At 42.9% G+C, this 14,095-nt stretch overlaps 3 protein-coding genes across 8 annotated transcripts in view; 2 read left to right on the plus strand and 1 right to left on the minus strand.

Moving 5' to 3' along the window:
- The window catches only part of hoxa11a (homeobox A11a), a 33,139-nt gene that overhangs the window by 150 nt on the left and 18,894 nt on the right, over positions 1–14,095 (plus strand). The window contains exons 2-3 of one of the 6 annotated variants that reach the window (XR_015082089.1): positions 142–164; positions 11,737–12,159. The gene's annotated coding sequence lies outside the window, so the exon portion shown is untranslated. Of the gene's footprint in view, positions 1–82; positions 165–1,902; positions 2,036–11,736; positions 12,160–14,095 lie in introns of those variants that run through there. The other 5 variants (XR_015082091.1, XR_015082092.1, XM_086014643.1 and 2 more) reach the window with 5 other exon arrangements.
- Positions 146–14,095, plus strand: part of hoxa13a (homeobox A13a) — a 14,816-nt gene continuing 866 nt past the window's right edge. The window contains exons 1-3 of the mRNA XM_086014647.1: positions 146–164; positions 12,728–13,551; positions 14,004–14,095. The exon at positions 14,004–14,095 is cut by the window's right edge and continues 866 nt beyond it. Coding sequence (XP_085870773.1) covers positions 12,882–13,551; positions 14,004–14,095 — 762 coding nt within the window. The 5' untranslated portion in view covers positions 146–164; positions 12,728–12,881. The remainder of the gene's footprint in view (positions 165–12,727; positions 13,552–14,003) is intronic.
- Positions 2,827–4,759, minus strand: evx1 (even-skipped homeobox 1). Its single transcript, XM_086014648.1, has 3 exons — positions 4,477–4,759; positions 3,798–4,033; positions 2,827–3,357 (listed from the first exon to the last, which is right to left on the minus strand). Exons 1-3 carry the CDS (start codon positions 4,754–4,756, stop codon positions 2,827–2,829), a joined length of 1,047 nt encoding a protein of 348 aa, XP_085870774.1. The 5' UTR covers positions 4,757–4,759.

The following is a 14,095-nucleotide window of genomic DNA, read 5'->3' on the forward strand; positions in this document are numbered from 1 at the left end:
TATGTACAATTCAAAACTTCTCCAATTAAGGGGCGCTGGCCCGTTAAATTGTTTTATGTTTGTCCCTTTTTTTTTTTTTTTTTTTTGGGGGGGGGGGCTTCAAATGTAACATTTTGCCTTTTGTTATTTCCATTTGGATAGGAGTCCCAGGACGTCGAATAAAGGTAAGAGCGTTTTTTTTGTAAATTGAGGAAAATGTTTGTGCGTGCATCGAAATGAACGAAAATTGCTTGTGGTGTTGTTTGCATGTTTTCGAATTTATGACTCTGTGTGTAACGCCAACAAGAACTTCGACGACTATTTTAAGTATCTTTCTTCATCGATTGCCCTATAAAATGTTTGGTATTCTGTCTTTTTAAGCATTTACAAAATCTCTTGACTTTATTGTATTTTCGTCACATGAGCAGCCGGTCCACGGCTGCGCCATAAATAATGTTGATTAAGACCCCGGTTGGAATGACTTTCACGCGTCCCGCAGCCCCCCACCCCCTCTTCGATTGATTTAACGTGACCCCCGCTTCCAAATGATATTGGAAGCCTATTTAAACAGATGAAAGTCTAAATTGTCTTGCTTGTATGCGCATTAATCTCCCATTCATCATCATTACGGTGCGATTGGGTCGCGCACGCCTCCGCCAGCCCCTTTGCCTTCTCCGGCAAGGGCCTGTAAATTAGGATGGAAGCCAATTTCAACAGCAGAAGCACATTTGTGTGTGGTTTAGTTTGGGACATCTGCACTGCACCGCCCCTATCCAAATGGTTTGTGCGATAAAGTGGAAACAGGGGAACCATGCGCCAACTCTCCCTTCCTAGCATGATGTGATCGTATGTTGAATTGTGTATATATTTTTTTTTTTGGTACTGAAATGGAATGAGATTGTTGCATAAAGCCCCGTGCATGAGTCTTGTTACCCGCTTTCGTTAAGCAGCCCCAAAAGATACACCGATTCATGTCTGATAGGAGGCTACTCAATGTGTTGTCTTGGTATTGAATTATTATGTATACATTGAAATGACCCGCGTCCCTTCCCAAGAAAACAGCCTTGATAGTTTCCATAAATCTGCCCGCGCGCCTGCGCGTCTTAAACGGTGTATTATTCCAAACATATGCATTTTAATCAGAGCGGTCACACTTACAAGAACTGCAGTTAATAAGGCCATCAATCAAGATGGAGGTGGGAGGGGTGGATGGGGGGGGGGCTGCCACGCATAGATGCAGAACCGTCTGATTAGCACGCACCAGGAGGACGAGTATCCGAAGACGTTTTATAATTGTATCGAGGGTGGATGAAGATGCATCAGTGATGAGTGTTTTTATTTGACATGACTTGCCAAATGCTCACTGATCACAACATAGCCAAAATTCTGCTGTTATGAAGGGGAAAATGATGTTTTTCTTTTTATTAGCGAGGTATTCGTTTAACGTGGTTTATTATTGTGCATGGTGGTTTCGTTTGCAGGGATATTTTAAATATTCCGGATACGTGGAGTGGTTATTTTGTCAGAAAATGAGAGGTTGTGTTGTTGTGAATTAAATAAATGCAAAATATAAGTGGGCGAAACTGACTTGTTTCCGTACTCATTCTAAAAAGCATTAAAGGTTGTTCATGATCCGCACTCGTGTGCAGCTAAATGAAAAAAAAATAACGGTTACTGTAATGCCTCTAATATAGTGCGGCTTTACACGGGTCAAAAGTACAACCATGATCTATATGTTCATCAAAATACAATTTCATCTTTGTAAAATATTAGGCAAGGGTGCCTAATGAATTGGCCTGCAGTCTTTAAGACGTAAATCTGGCTTCGAATGTGATTTCTAGAATCATTTTTGAATGCAATCACTTCAGATCAATTCGTGCAATTAAGATCGATCTGATTGGTGCCTCATCGATCTGTTTGCAGCTCCAGCATCTTTCTATATTCGCTAAGTGGCTATGAGAGGAAAATATGAAGGAGCCCTGGGACCACTTAAGTGTCACGGTCAATCTAGCGGACCCATCACGTGATACGAGGCCGCATTCTGCTCTTGACGTCGAGCACTTCAGAAGAAAATGACTGTTATTATTGGAAGGGGAGCGAGGGAGCTCTTAGATGAGCCAACAATATTGAGAGACAAAAAAAAAAAAAAAAACACTGAAATGGCTAAAAGAAAACTCGTCTGCTCCACTTTTGACAGTTTATTGCAAATTAGACGTTGAGAGAAAACCATATAACAGAAAATCAATTAAGAAAAAAAATACATAATTAGACACTGAACTAGTGCAGTAATTATAATCAAAAGATAATCATATTGATGTGCTGGCTCCTATAAAGTTGCTGGACAAACACCATTTTTTTTTTTTAAAAAGATATTTGATTGTCCACTCTTCTCTTCCTCCTCCTTTTATAATCCGCTCCCCTGGCGCCTTGTTACCTTTCGGCAGCAACCATCCCCTTCCTGGTATAATCATTAATTCCACACTCAAAATTCACCGGCTCCTACATCTACATCACGCTGTAATTTCATGTGCACATGGCTGAGATCCGCCTCTAATGAGACGGCTCCATCTCCGTTAACAAATCCCCCTTGTTAGAAATAGACTCTGGAAGCATCATTCTTTTACATGTGAAAGACAGCATAACCTAAAAAAAAAAAAAAAAAAAAAAAAAAGCATCATTAGGGATTGAAATGTTTCAGTAGGTAGAAATTGGATTTGTGTGTGTGTGTGTGTATCCGAATTGTCTTTAAAAATGATATCATTGATTTGTTGTGCTCTTGGTCCCAACTTGAAGACTGTTGGAATTAGGTTAAATAAGAGTGTTAAATGCTGAAAGAGATTTGGGGTTTTATCTAGTCAGGGGCACCTCCTCCCGCTGGTCCACTGTCACGGATGAAGCTTTGCTCAACACGGAAGGCGTAAAAGTGACAAAAGCGTCAGTCCTGCTAGTTGGGGAGCAGTTGAAGTCCGAGGCCGGCGCCCTGGATGAGAGGCCGCCGGATGGAGCGGAGTGACAGGCCAGGCAAGTGCACGGGCTCCCCCCGGGACCGAGGCCGTGAGCCGGACTCTGGTACAGGGACGGGTGCCTGAAGGCGCACAGGAGTTCCGGCCTCTGGTAGGGGTGGGACAGCATGCGGAAACTGTCCAGGGAGCGAAGGGGGTTGGGGAAAGGAGCGGCGGGGGCCGGAGTGGAGCCGGCTCCCATTCCCAGGTGCGAGTAGTAAGGCAGCGGCAGGTGGGATGGGAAGGGGTAGGGCAGGTTCCCCGTGGCCGCCGCGTGGCTCATCATGTACGTGTAGAAGGCTGGGTCGGCAGGGTGAGGCCACGTCATCGCCAGACGTTGACGCTTGTCCTTCATTCTGCGGTTCTGGAACCACACCTGGGGCAGGAGACACGCCAGGTCAAATATTAACCATGCGCAAACCTAACTCGATTACAGACCATAATAACTCACTTCAGATGGCTTTGCCTTGTGTGTATATATGCCTTTCAACGCTACTTTTTTTTTTTTTTTTTTTTTTTTTTTTTTAGATCTAAAAACAGTTGGGTAAAAAATAACCCAATCATGGTTCAAATAGCGATCAACTACTGCTTGGCTCTTTTTGACAACTTCTTTTCCATACAATAACCCCCCCCAAAAATTGATGGGTCAAATTGAGTCGTCAGTCCCTTTTTGACCCATATTGGGTCATTTTATCAGCAAGTGTTTTTTTTCCATTTGCAAGGAATTCGTTTCTTATCTCAAGTAAAATCAAGATGGAATATTTTTCCTGAACTCAGTTCTGACTTTTATTGGGGGACTTATTCTCTCCATCATACCTTAATCGTAGTTTCCGGGAGATTCAATGCGGCCGCCAGCTCGCACCTCCTCGGCCTGGACACGTAGTTCTCCCGGTAAAATTCCTTCTCCAGCCGCGCGATCTGCTCCCGGGTGAAGGCTGTGCGGTACCGGCGAATCTGATCCGCCGAGTAGGACAGAGAGTTCTGACCTGGGACTGGTTTGCCCGGGTCAGAACCGGAATCGCTTGGAAGACCAGGCGAATCCCCATTTCGACCTAGGGTATATCATAATAGCATACAATTTAGATTGTGACATGTTGGGGGGGAAAACAGACCAGAAACACGTTATTGACCCATAATAATTATATATTTCATATTTGTTTCTAATGTGAATAGTGTCATGCAGCTTTTAAAAAAAAATGTCAAATTGGAATCAATACATTAGACACTGCGTTTACATTTAGAATATATAAATGCAAATGTTTTCTCCTTTTGAATCGATATTTAGAATTGTTGGAATTAAGAGACCCTTTCATCATTACTCTAGTATTTTAATCACAAATGACCCTGAACCGATACAGACTGTAACTGTAGCTTTTATTCGTTTTTTTTTTTTTGTTTGTTTTTTTTTAAACAAAAGTTGTATTTTGAAATAGTTTCATTGACCGATACATTTTGACAGCTTTGCCAATTCTCGCTGTCCAAACATCATTTGCACCTTTAGCTGTGGGGTAGTCCATGCTTTCCGGCGTGCAGCTCACGTCGATTTCCTCGTAGAAGTCCGACTCTGTGTCCGAGCTGCTGCCGTCTTTGTGGGGGCCGTCGCCTCGGTGCCTGTCCCCCATCTCCGCGCACAAATTCCTGCGGGCGATCTCCTCCATCACCGCTTCCGTCAAGCAGCCTCTGCGGTCCGGCTTCCCGGGGCTCCCGTCCGCCAAAGCCGGGTTGCTCTTGCGCGTCTGAGTCTCCTGGGCCAGCATCTCCTCTCGGCTCTCCATCCCGCGCGCACACCCCAAAGCAAAAAACGTGGCGAGCAAAGAGGGAGGGATGCTTTTTAGGGTGTGTGTGTGTATGTATGTGTGTGTGTGGGAGGGGAGGGGGGGGGGCGAGAGTGTGCTGGCGCGATGAAGGTGGCGTGTTGTGGGCTGAGTCTGGAAGAAAAGGAGGAGGAGAGGCTGGATGCAATCCGGTCTGACCCTGAGACAAGAGTGTGGGGAAGGAGCTCTGGGAGGGATCACCATTCCCTTCCCTCGCCCCCCTCCCGTCCCTCTCTCTCTCTCTCTCTCTCTCTCTCTCTCTCAAAAGAAGTCAGTCTGTAGGATGCCCCATGACGTCACGTATTGCGTGTGCATTTAAACGGAAGGCGCAATGGTGGTGCGAGTTGCTCACTGTAACAAAAAATGAAATGAATCAGTCGTTTGAGTTGAGACAACTTTATCTAAATCGTCAGTCATGGCAACGGTGTTGGTTGTCACAGCAACGTAAAGAAGTTGTTTGCGCCAAAACAATTTTCTGGTTTACTGATATTTAAGCAAACTCTTATTTTGGGGGGTTGTGAAATGTGGGAAAGCCAATTTTCACAAATATAAATATTTTGATAACTGTACTTTCCATACTCCTTGATTGATGACGACACAAAAAAAATCGAGGTATAGTTAACAGCGGTTGAGATTTTGGTTGACTGATTTGATCTTGGGGGCTTGGGACAGCAGTGACAACATATTCCCCGCCCATGAGTCAATTGTTGGTTTAAACCTCCATCCAATCTGAAAAAGCAAACAGATGGGTTTTTTTTTTCAGTTGAGCTAATTCCAGTTTGGTCCATTTCAGTTCACAAAACAGTGGTAACATGTTTTGCTAGCATATTGACTTTTTAATATAGCACTATGCAAGTTAAAATGGATGGTGTTTTTATTTTTTGTTTACTTTTACCAAATCAGATTATCAAATTCTGTACTTTTTTTTTTTTTTTTTAAATCTGTACCTACACTTCTTTTAAACCTGTAGTGTCAGTATTTTTTGCCAACTTTGGTTCCAGATACAAGTATTCCATTTCAATTTTTGTTATTTATAAATCATGCTGTCTCACCTCCCCCCAAACTAAACACACACGCAGCACATCCCTCTCGTGTCGTTTGCTGCACCCGACCCATCACCCCCCCCCCAACCCCACTACCTTAAGTGGAGTCAAGTAAAGTCCTTGAAGGTCAAGTCTCGGGGTCAGTTTAGATAAGAGCCCCTTTGACATTGAAGTCTTTAAACGTTAAGAGCCAGGTCAGGAAACATCGCGGTAGAAAAAATATCCTGCTGCTTTCAACTTTTAAAGCTTTGGCGCTATTACATGAGTCTCATCTGTGTCAATGCAGAAAGTCACTCCCATTTTATTTGCGCACTGCACCTCAACACATTGATTCCTGACCGAATGGCCTAAAGCAGTTGCTTATTCGGACTGTGCTTTTTTTTTTCTGTTCGCTTTAATGCAGTTGTGCTATTCCCAAACAACTTAGTGAAACGTCTATCATAATCCTTATCTGGCAATTATTGAATGTGATTAAATGCCATCCGGAATCCCCAATTCAAAAGTGCTTGCACATTCCAAACATTCCCCGATTTCCCTAAGAAAGCAGATCCAGATTTTCTGTCTGGGAACAGCCGCTTCCTACTTTTGTCGATTTGCTCGGGCAGCTGCAAGGCATGGTGGGATTTGCGCGGCGGCGATGTTGGCCGTGCGTAGGGGGCGGGGTCGTGACTTGGGGAGGGAAGCTTCAAACTGCAGCAGGCTCTGCTGTCCTTGTGCGCCCTCGCCTGTCTGACGGAGGGAAAGGCCCGAGTGGGTCCCCTGCCCTGCCCTTCCCTCCCTCCCTCCCCTCCCCATCCCCTCCCCCAGCCTGCCTGCTGAGAAGCGAGGGGAAATTCCTTTGGTTTTATCCCCCAACTCCTTCATCCGATGGAGAGAAAAGGGGACATCTCGCTTTCTCCGTGATCGTCTCGTGCTGTTGGATTGTCGTCATATTTGAGTGACAATATTTATATTTGAGTATTTGAGAAATTACCTGGTGCACTTTTTGAACGTCATTGTGTTTAAATGTAAGGGAATAAAGCTAAAATCCACTTAAATACTGATTGGATTCAAGTCATTCCAGAAATTGGAAGTAATAAGTGAGAACCTCAACGATTGATTACAAATGTGTTGTGCTTTTAAAAAATAAGGTATACTACATTTTTCAAATTTTCATGCAAATTTTGAATATTAACGCTGAACTTAAATATGGAAAAATAAAACTGTTGATTTAATTAAATGTATAACAAGATGGAGCTAACATTTTTGAAAAGCAACAAATGCAAATCTAGTATTTTTTTTTACGTTTAATCCACTGTAACATAATATATTTTGCAAAATTTCAACATTTAATCCGATGATTCTGTTGCGTATACGAGTACATGGTGCAAACCACTGCAATAGAGAAATGTCGAATTAAAAAAAAATAAATAAATGAATGCTCGCTTTTGAGTAACACTATCAGTAATCTCGTATTGGTGTTTGTTTTGTTTGAATTTAGTATTGTTTTTAACATGTCCTATAAATACAAATGACAGACTGTACATATTGGTAAAGTAAAAAACTTCGGTAGATGCTGTTGTTGTCTATTAGCCGCCAACTCATTCGAATGATCTCTCGCAAGTGTTGTTTTGTGCTACTTGACGTTATGCAACGGGTCTTGGCCAGGGCAGATGGAATCTTGTGATCCTTCCGAGATAACGCTCAGAGCGGCTTTTGCGCAACCGTCGTGACCTTGGTTGCTTTACAGTAGTGTCACTTATATTGTGTGTGTTTTAGATAGGCAAGGGCTTTGCGGACTGTGCATGGATGATGACGTGTACAGGTGGAACGTGTGTTTTGCAACGAAGTACAAATAATACGTCGGATTACCCGGTGTCTGTAATTATTTGGTTTTTTTTTTGACTATTTCTTTTAAATATTTGAAAAATAGTTGAAGTTTTTGGAGAAGCAAGATATTCCCCATCCATGAATTTATCCATGACAGTGGTGTATTGGCTATAAAATCCGTAGCATTATCGTGTGGCAACTTCTGACGTTCGAAAATGATCAGTCGAACCTAAAAACACACACACACACAAAGCGTATTTTTTTAACTTGGCATTTTTGGGTTGGTCAGTTCACAAGTCAACAGAGGAAACAAGTTGTTTTTCATAGCATAATAGTCGAGCCAACTAGCTGCTAAACATGTAGCCTGAAATGTGATTTTCTTTCTCAGTATGTTAGCACCATCGAAACAGTAGACAAAATATTTTCGTTTTGTACTTCAGTACATATGAGAGCATTTTTACAAATAGTAAATAAGTTGAATCAGTATATATTTTTAACTTCTGGGGGAAAAAATAAAAAAATGGGTGAACTTAAAATTTCAAGGCCACAATCTTCAATAACATTTTCGATTGGCATTTCAACAAAATATTTTACATTTTCCTGGTGTGAATTTTTGCCTTTCCTGCATTTCACAACAAGAGTTTACAGAACTGATCCTTGTATTGTCCAACGGTAAAAAAAATTTTTAAAAAAACAACTTTCGAGCAAAGACCTTCCTCCTTTTGTTGTGCTAACATTGTTTCCATAAATGTCAATACTTCAAATTTAGCCCCTCCACACCCCCCCAAATACAAGTTGTGTTTTTCCACTCTTGTTTTACACAAGTATCTGTATTTTTACTTAAGTAGGCCAAAGTGAGTACTTTTGCCATTCTTTGTGACATGGAGCAGAACTCTCCTCTCTATCGTGACTTCTTCTTTGCTGGGGGAAGCTCAAGGAAGGGGGGGGGGGGGTGCAAATGCACCCCTCACTTTTATGAGGCGGCAGGCAGCCCAACTTGAACTTGACCATGGAGTCTGCGCAGTACATCCAATACACGGATGTGCCAGATTGGGCGGATTTTGGAACACGGTTCATTGCTATCAGACGAGCTTCTGACACTGGAAAAAAAACAAAAAAAAAAAAAAACAATTTGTTGCCCCTCCCGTTTCACGCATTCTCGCCCTCGCTTCAGTTTGGCCTTGAAACGAGATGACGCATGCAGATTTAACTCTCTGACCTTGGAGCCAAGCTCGTCCGGGCGACTGCAGCTGGAAACCGTTGTCTCATCCCCTGCAAGCTCCCAGCTCCGTACTGTAAACCGACGAGACTCGAACCGCCGTGCATGCATTGAACCCACTTTGAAAGTGGGAGTGGGGTCGTGGCGTAAAGCGGCCAACATCAGTAGCAGGGTAACACACACCAGGTGCAAATCCCCAGCGCTTCACAAGAGTCCATCTTCAGGCTGGCATCTCTTGAGAAAGCTGATATTTACAAGTTTCTCTGCCGGCAAACGTGTTTCTCATTTTAGCGCCTTGGCGGAATTACGGTCCATCTCAGGCCTACTGTAGCTACTTGTTTTCTAAATAGCATGCGATGGTGTTAAGAATATAACAAGGCCAGGGTTACAATTCCACATTGGATCAGTCCGGAGGGATGTTTGTGTGTTTTTAAATCTCGAAGACGCGGGACCAATGTGACTCAATTCAGGCTATCCTAAAGTGACGCCATGACGGCCAAATAAATGAATCACGGAGCAACGAACAATCGCACACCCAAAACAAACACGCTTTTTTTTTTATTTATTTTTTTTTTTTTTGCTTTTTTTTTTTTTTTTTTTAACAATACTTTCTAAGATCTTGTAGGACGCAATTGAACGTCAATTTCCTGAAAGCTCCGAAAATGTAATTATCACAAGCATGAACGTTTTTTATATTAAATGTTATGCTAAAATCAGTCTTTATTTACATGAGAATACTCTATCTTTGCAATCTTATCCCCTTCGTTTTGCCGTATTTGTATTTCGTGGGTCTGCTTTATAATTGCTTTTTGATAACGTTACATTTAATGCTGCAAAAGAAATTTGTATTTGCGGTTGAAGAGGGCGTTATAATTTTGAGTTTGTGATATTTATATTCTATCATATGCACTATAGCCTACTACCGTGCAATTTAAAAAACGTTTATTTGCACTAGACTATGTCGATGATTATATCTGGATGGATCTGACCTCAAGCTTCTTGAAATGTACTGTACATGGTGGTGCGGCGTCAGAGAGAGTCTGATTTGATTTGAAACTGAGAAGCACATTGTGAACACTGTGAGTGTTGTTTTTTTTAAAGCGTGGAAAAACGGCGGCAAGGAAATGCATATTCTATTTGCAGTGAAAGCCTGAAGTGTGGTTTCTAACTTTGACCGCATAAAAAAAATAGTTTCTTATTATTTTAACCTCTTCTGTCTCTCAGAAGTCGTCATAAGCGTTTTGTCTTACATCTATTGTTGAATTCACGACATTCCCATGTAGTAAGTCCCAATAAATGTGGCTTCCTTTTGCTTTGGATGTAATTTAGATGTCATTCCCAATACATGTTCGTACTGCGCAGTCTCCTGTCCCCCACTGTGTTGTTATATAGTGGCACCCAAAAATGACGTTTCTATATACTCAGTTTTAATAGTGGAAGTTAAAGTTGAACATGGGTGCTTGTATTTGGCGGGTGTGTGCGCCCCTGCTGTAAACGTGTGCTGGTTTGTGAGGATGTCTTGCGTCTGGGCTGGCCACCTTAGCGAGGACGCATTGTTGTGACAGCGCAACTTGACCTGCAGCATTTGAAAGCATCGCATGGAACAAAATGGCCAAATCTTACGTGCAAACAAGGTGGGCCTCTAATTTCTCCCGTACTTGATTCAGCAGTTAGTTTATCGTCCCCTCGAGTTTCCCGGTAACCCTTTCGGACTGCTCAAATCATATATTGATTTACGTAAGATATTACACACCGACGTTTATTTTGGGTTATCTTGCAATCGCACTGCCTATAATGCCAATATAGCCCAATTACTCGTGCATGGGATTAAGTCAATATGGCACCAAATATTTCATCACATGATACATTTGTCTATTTTACAAATGAGCTACATTGCTTTAAAACCCTAAAATAAATACTTTGAAAAATCCATTCTGGACCTTAATTTTTTACCTAACATATAGCCTGATTTCCAGTAGAATGTTTATAATAAAATTAGATCAGTTGGAGTGTGTATTGAAATAATTCTTCAAAGGACAACAGAGTGCACCCTTAAATTGGAAAAAAAAAAAAACAATACAAAGTATACGTTTGTAACAATCAGGCTCTTGTAAAGTAAACCCAATAAGTGTAACTGTATTCTGCGGTTGTAGTTTTTCCCAATGGAAAAGGTCATGACAGATTTTTATTTTAACGTTAAAAATATGAACAAATTCAGTTGAGCAGATTTGTAAGGCTATTGCATCGTATATTTTGAGAGTACACTGAAAGCTTTTCTAAATTTCTTTCATTTGTGCACCGTTTTTACGAAAGTATTGTTTTAGAATTATTTTCTTGCTCGTGAAAAAACAGATAGGATAAATATTTTTCCTAATTGAGATATACGCAGGACCCTTATATGTGAACGTCCGCGTGCTTGCTATAGTCACTTAGTGCAGTGTTTCACGTTAAACTACAACAGCATTTACAAAACGAGGCCCAAAAAATCTCAAGTTAGAGTTAAAAAGTCAAACAAGATGAGCGAAAGCGTCAGAACCAACAGACGAAGAGCCATTGGTCGTAAACAGACCAGACACACATTGAAACGCCGCGTTTAGCCCTTCCCTTCTCTCCCACCAGAGTTCCCACCATTGTCACACGTATTTGCCGAAAACACCCCTAAAAGATCTCCAAATAATAAAAGAAAATGTCTTCGAATCCTACTGCAAGAGTCTGGAAAAGTGCGCTTGGCTCAAACGCCGCCGAGACATTGGACGAGTAGTTGAGAATGAGCGCCGGTGCAGAAAACAAAATGATAGTAAAAGTTAATGTCTTCCAATTGCTTTCATTGGAACAGGAATTCTCACCCTTCTTCCGTTCTTTTCAAGCAGCTCAGACGCTCCCTTCAAAGCCTCAATGGCCCTCAGCCCGGACGGCGAGACAGCAACTTTCAACTTGACCTTGGCCTCCAGCGGCGTCCACCTCCCTCCCGTAATTAGCCCCGAGTCACAATAGCCCCCCTAAGATAATAATCGTGCGCAATTTACACGTCTGAAAGCCCATTTTTCAACGTCCATGTTGAGGAAAATACGCGCCAAACTACCGAGGCGTGCGTAAAAATGAGCAAATTTAACCCCTTTTTAAATAACTGTTTGTTTACTATATGACACACTTTGCTATATCCAGTACATGTATATATATTTTTTAAATACATGACGTGTATGCATCTATGTGCTTATATATACATGGTTTGTTTCATTGTCTCATTATGAATGTACTTTTTCAATACACAATTCAAGATATTTTGAAACGGCTTTACGATTAAAAAAAAAAAAAAAAAAAAAAAAGTGACTTTTGAGTCGTGCACTTTGCTTGTTCCGGTTGCTCGTGCATATAGGAAAAGCAATGCATAACAATTGTGCATGCATGTGTAAATGCGTGCGTAATGAAGCATGGTTTTGAATATTCTTTATATTCCACAAATCGGGTAAATGCTGTTTTGCAGCACACCTCTGATTGAAAATAGTGTGGCTAAATCGTATAGATTTTATTCATTCACATTGTTTTTTTTTGCATTATGGGCTATCCGTGACATGTGCATGCATGTAAATATGAGCGTAAATCGAGAATGTGATCTCCTCTTGAGTGTATTGGTGCACAATTCAAGCAGATCCTTGGAAGCACGTCTTCAATTTCAAAGTGATGATTGTGAGTCGTAGGCTTTGTTCTTTTAGTCATTTCAGACGTTACGCAGCGACAAAATCGGGCGCAAAAGACTATAGCTCAATATCCGGATGCAGGCTACGGTCAACTTAAGTCTCCGCATATTCCTCCATTTAATTATCTCAAGTGGGGATGTTTACCGTCCCTCCTTTTGCACAGTTGGTCACGTGTCGCCGTGCCGACCAATGACAGCGCGGCGTCGTGTGCTCCGGCGCGCGTCACCGCTTTACGCTCTGGGAACCAGGATGGATCTTTTTTCACTCTGTGGGCTTTTTCGAAAAGAGCCAGAAGCTTCAATGTTGGACGCAGTGCTATGACAACGTCACTGCTGCTCCGTCCTCCTCGCTGCTGGTTCGACCCGTCGGTGATGTTCCTCTACGACAACGGCGGCGGTTCTGATGAATTGAGCAAGAACATGGAGGGCTTCGCGGGCGGTAACTTCGCGGCGAACCAGTGCAGGAATCTGATGGCGCACCCGGCCTCCCTGGCACCCAGCACGGCGTACCAGCCCGGCGACGTGCCCGCCACCGGCGTGGGCGAGCCGGCGAAGCAGTGCAGCCCCTGCTCGGCCTCCCAGAATTCATCCAGCGCCTCCCTGCCTTACAGCTACTTCGGCAGCGGCTACTACCCGTGCAGAATGTCGCACCACGGCGGAATCAAGTCGTGCGGGGCGCAGCCCCCTTCTGCCTATGGGGAGAAATACATGGACACGTCGGCCCCTCATGGGGACGACTTCAGCTCCCGGGCCAAGGAATTCGCCTTCTACCCCACCTATCCGTCAGGTCCCTACCAACCTGTGCCCAGTTACCTGGACGTGCCCGTGGTGCCCACGCTCGGTGCGCCCTCGGAGGCCAGACATGAGCCATTGCTGCCCGTGGAGAGCTACCAGCCGTGGAGCCTGGCCGCCAACGGGTGGAACAGCCAAGTTTACTGCGGCAAGGAGCAACCTCAGTCGGGACACATGTGGAAGTCGCCTCTTTCAGGTAAGCAATCTTGCATCAGCATTTTTTTTTTTTTTTTGACCTTTTTGGTAATTATATTGGCAAGCTGCCGTGTTACACTGAGCATGATTTGAATTTTTATGTGCATACTTGGAGCTACTGGGTCAAAAATAACACAACTGTGGTCAATTCAACCTAACTTTGGGATGTTTTGTATTAAAACAGCACATTTTTTGGGTTGTTCTACAATTAAGTTGTGTTGGTCGAATTTCTGACCAAAATTGGATTATTTTTGACACAGCAGTTTTAAGTGTGTATTTACGGAGATAAATATTGCAATTAAGTCATTTAACACGCGTTGATTCCGAATGTTTTTATTCTAATCTCCAATACAATTGCCTTTAATTCATATTTAATTGTCTGTGGAACACTGGCTCATTTGTGATTAGTTGTGCACGTTCCACTTGTTGACGCTGTGTGGTCCTCGCATGCAGACGCGGTGTCCCACGCAGGCGGCGACTCCAGCTCGTACAGGCGTGGGAGGAAGAAGCGCGTCCCGTACACGAAGGTGCAACTGAAGGAACTG

The sequence above is a fragment of the Filicampus tigris genome, chromosome 18 (assembly GCF_054856515.1).
Source record: "Filicampus tigris isolate MCC_2025a chromosome 18, RoL_Ftig_1.0, whole genome shotgun sequence".
NCBI classification, from domain to species: Eukaryota; Metazoa; Chordata; class Actinopteri; order Syngnathiformes; family Syngnathidae; genus Filicampus; species Filicampus tigris.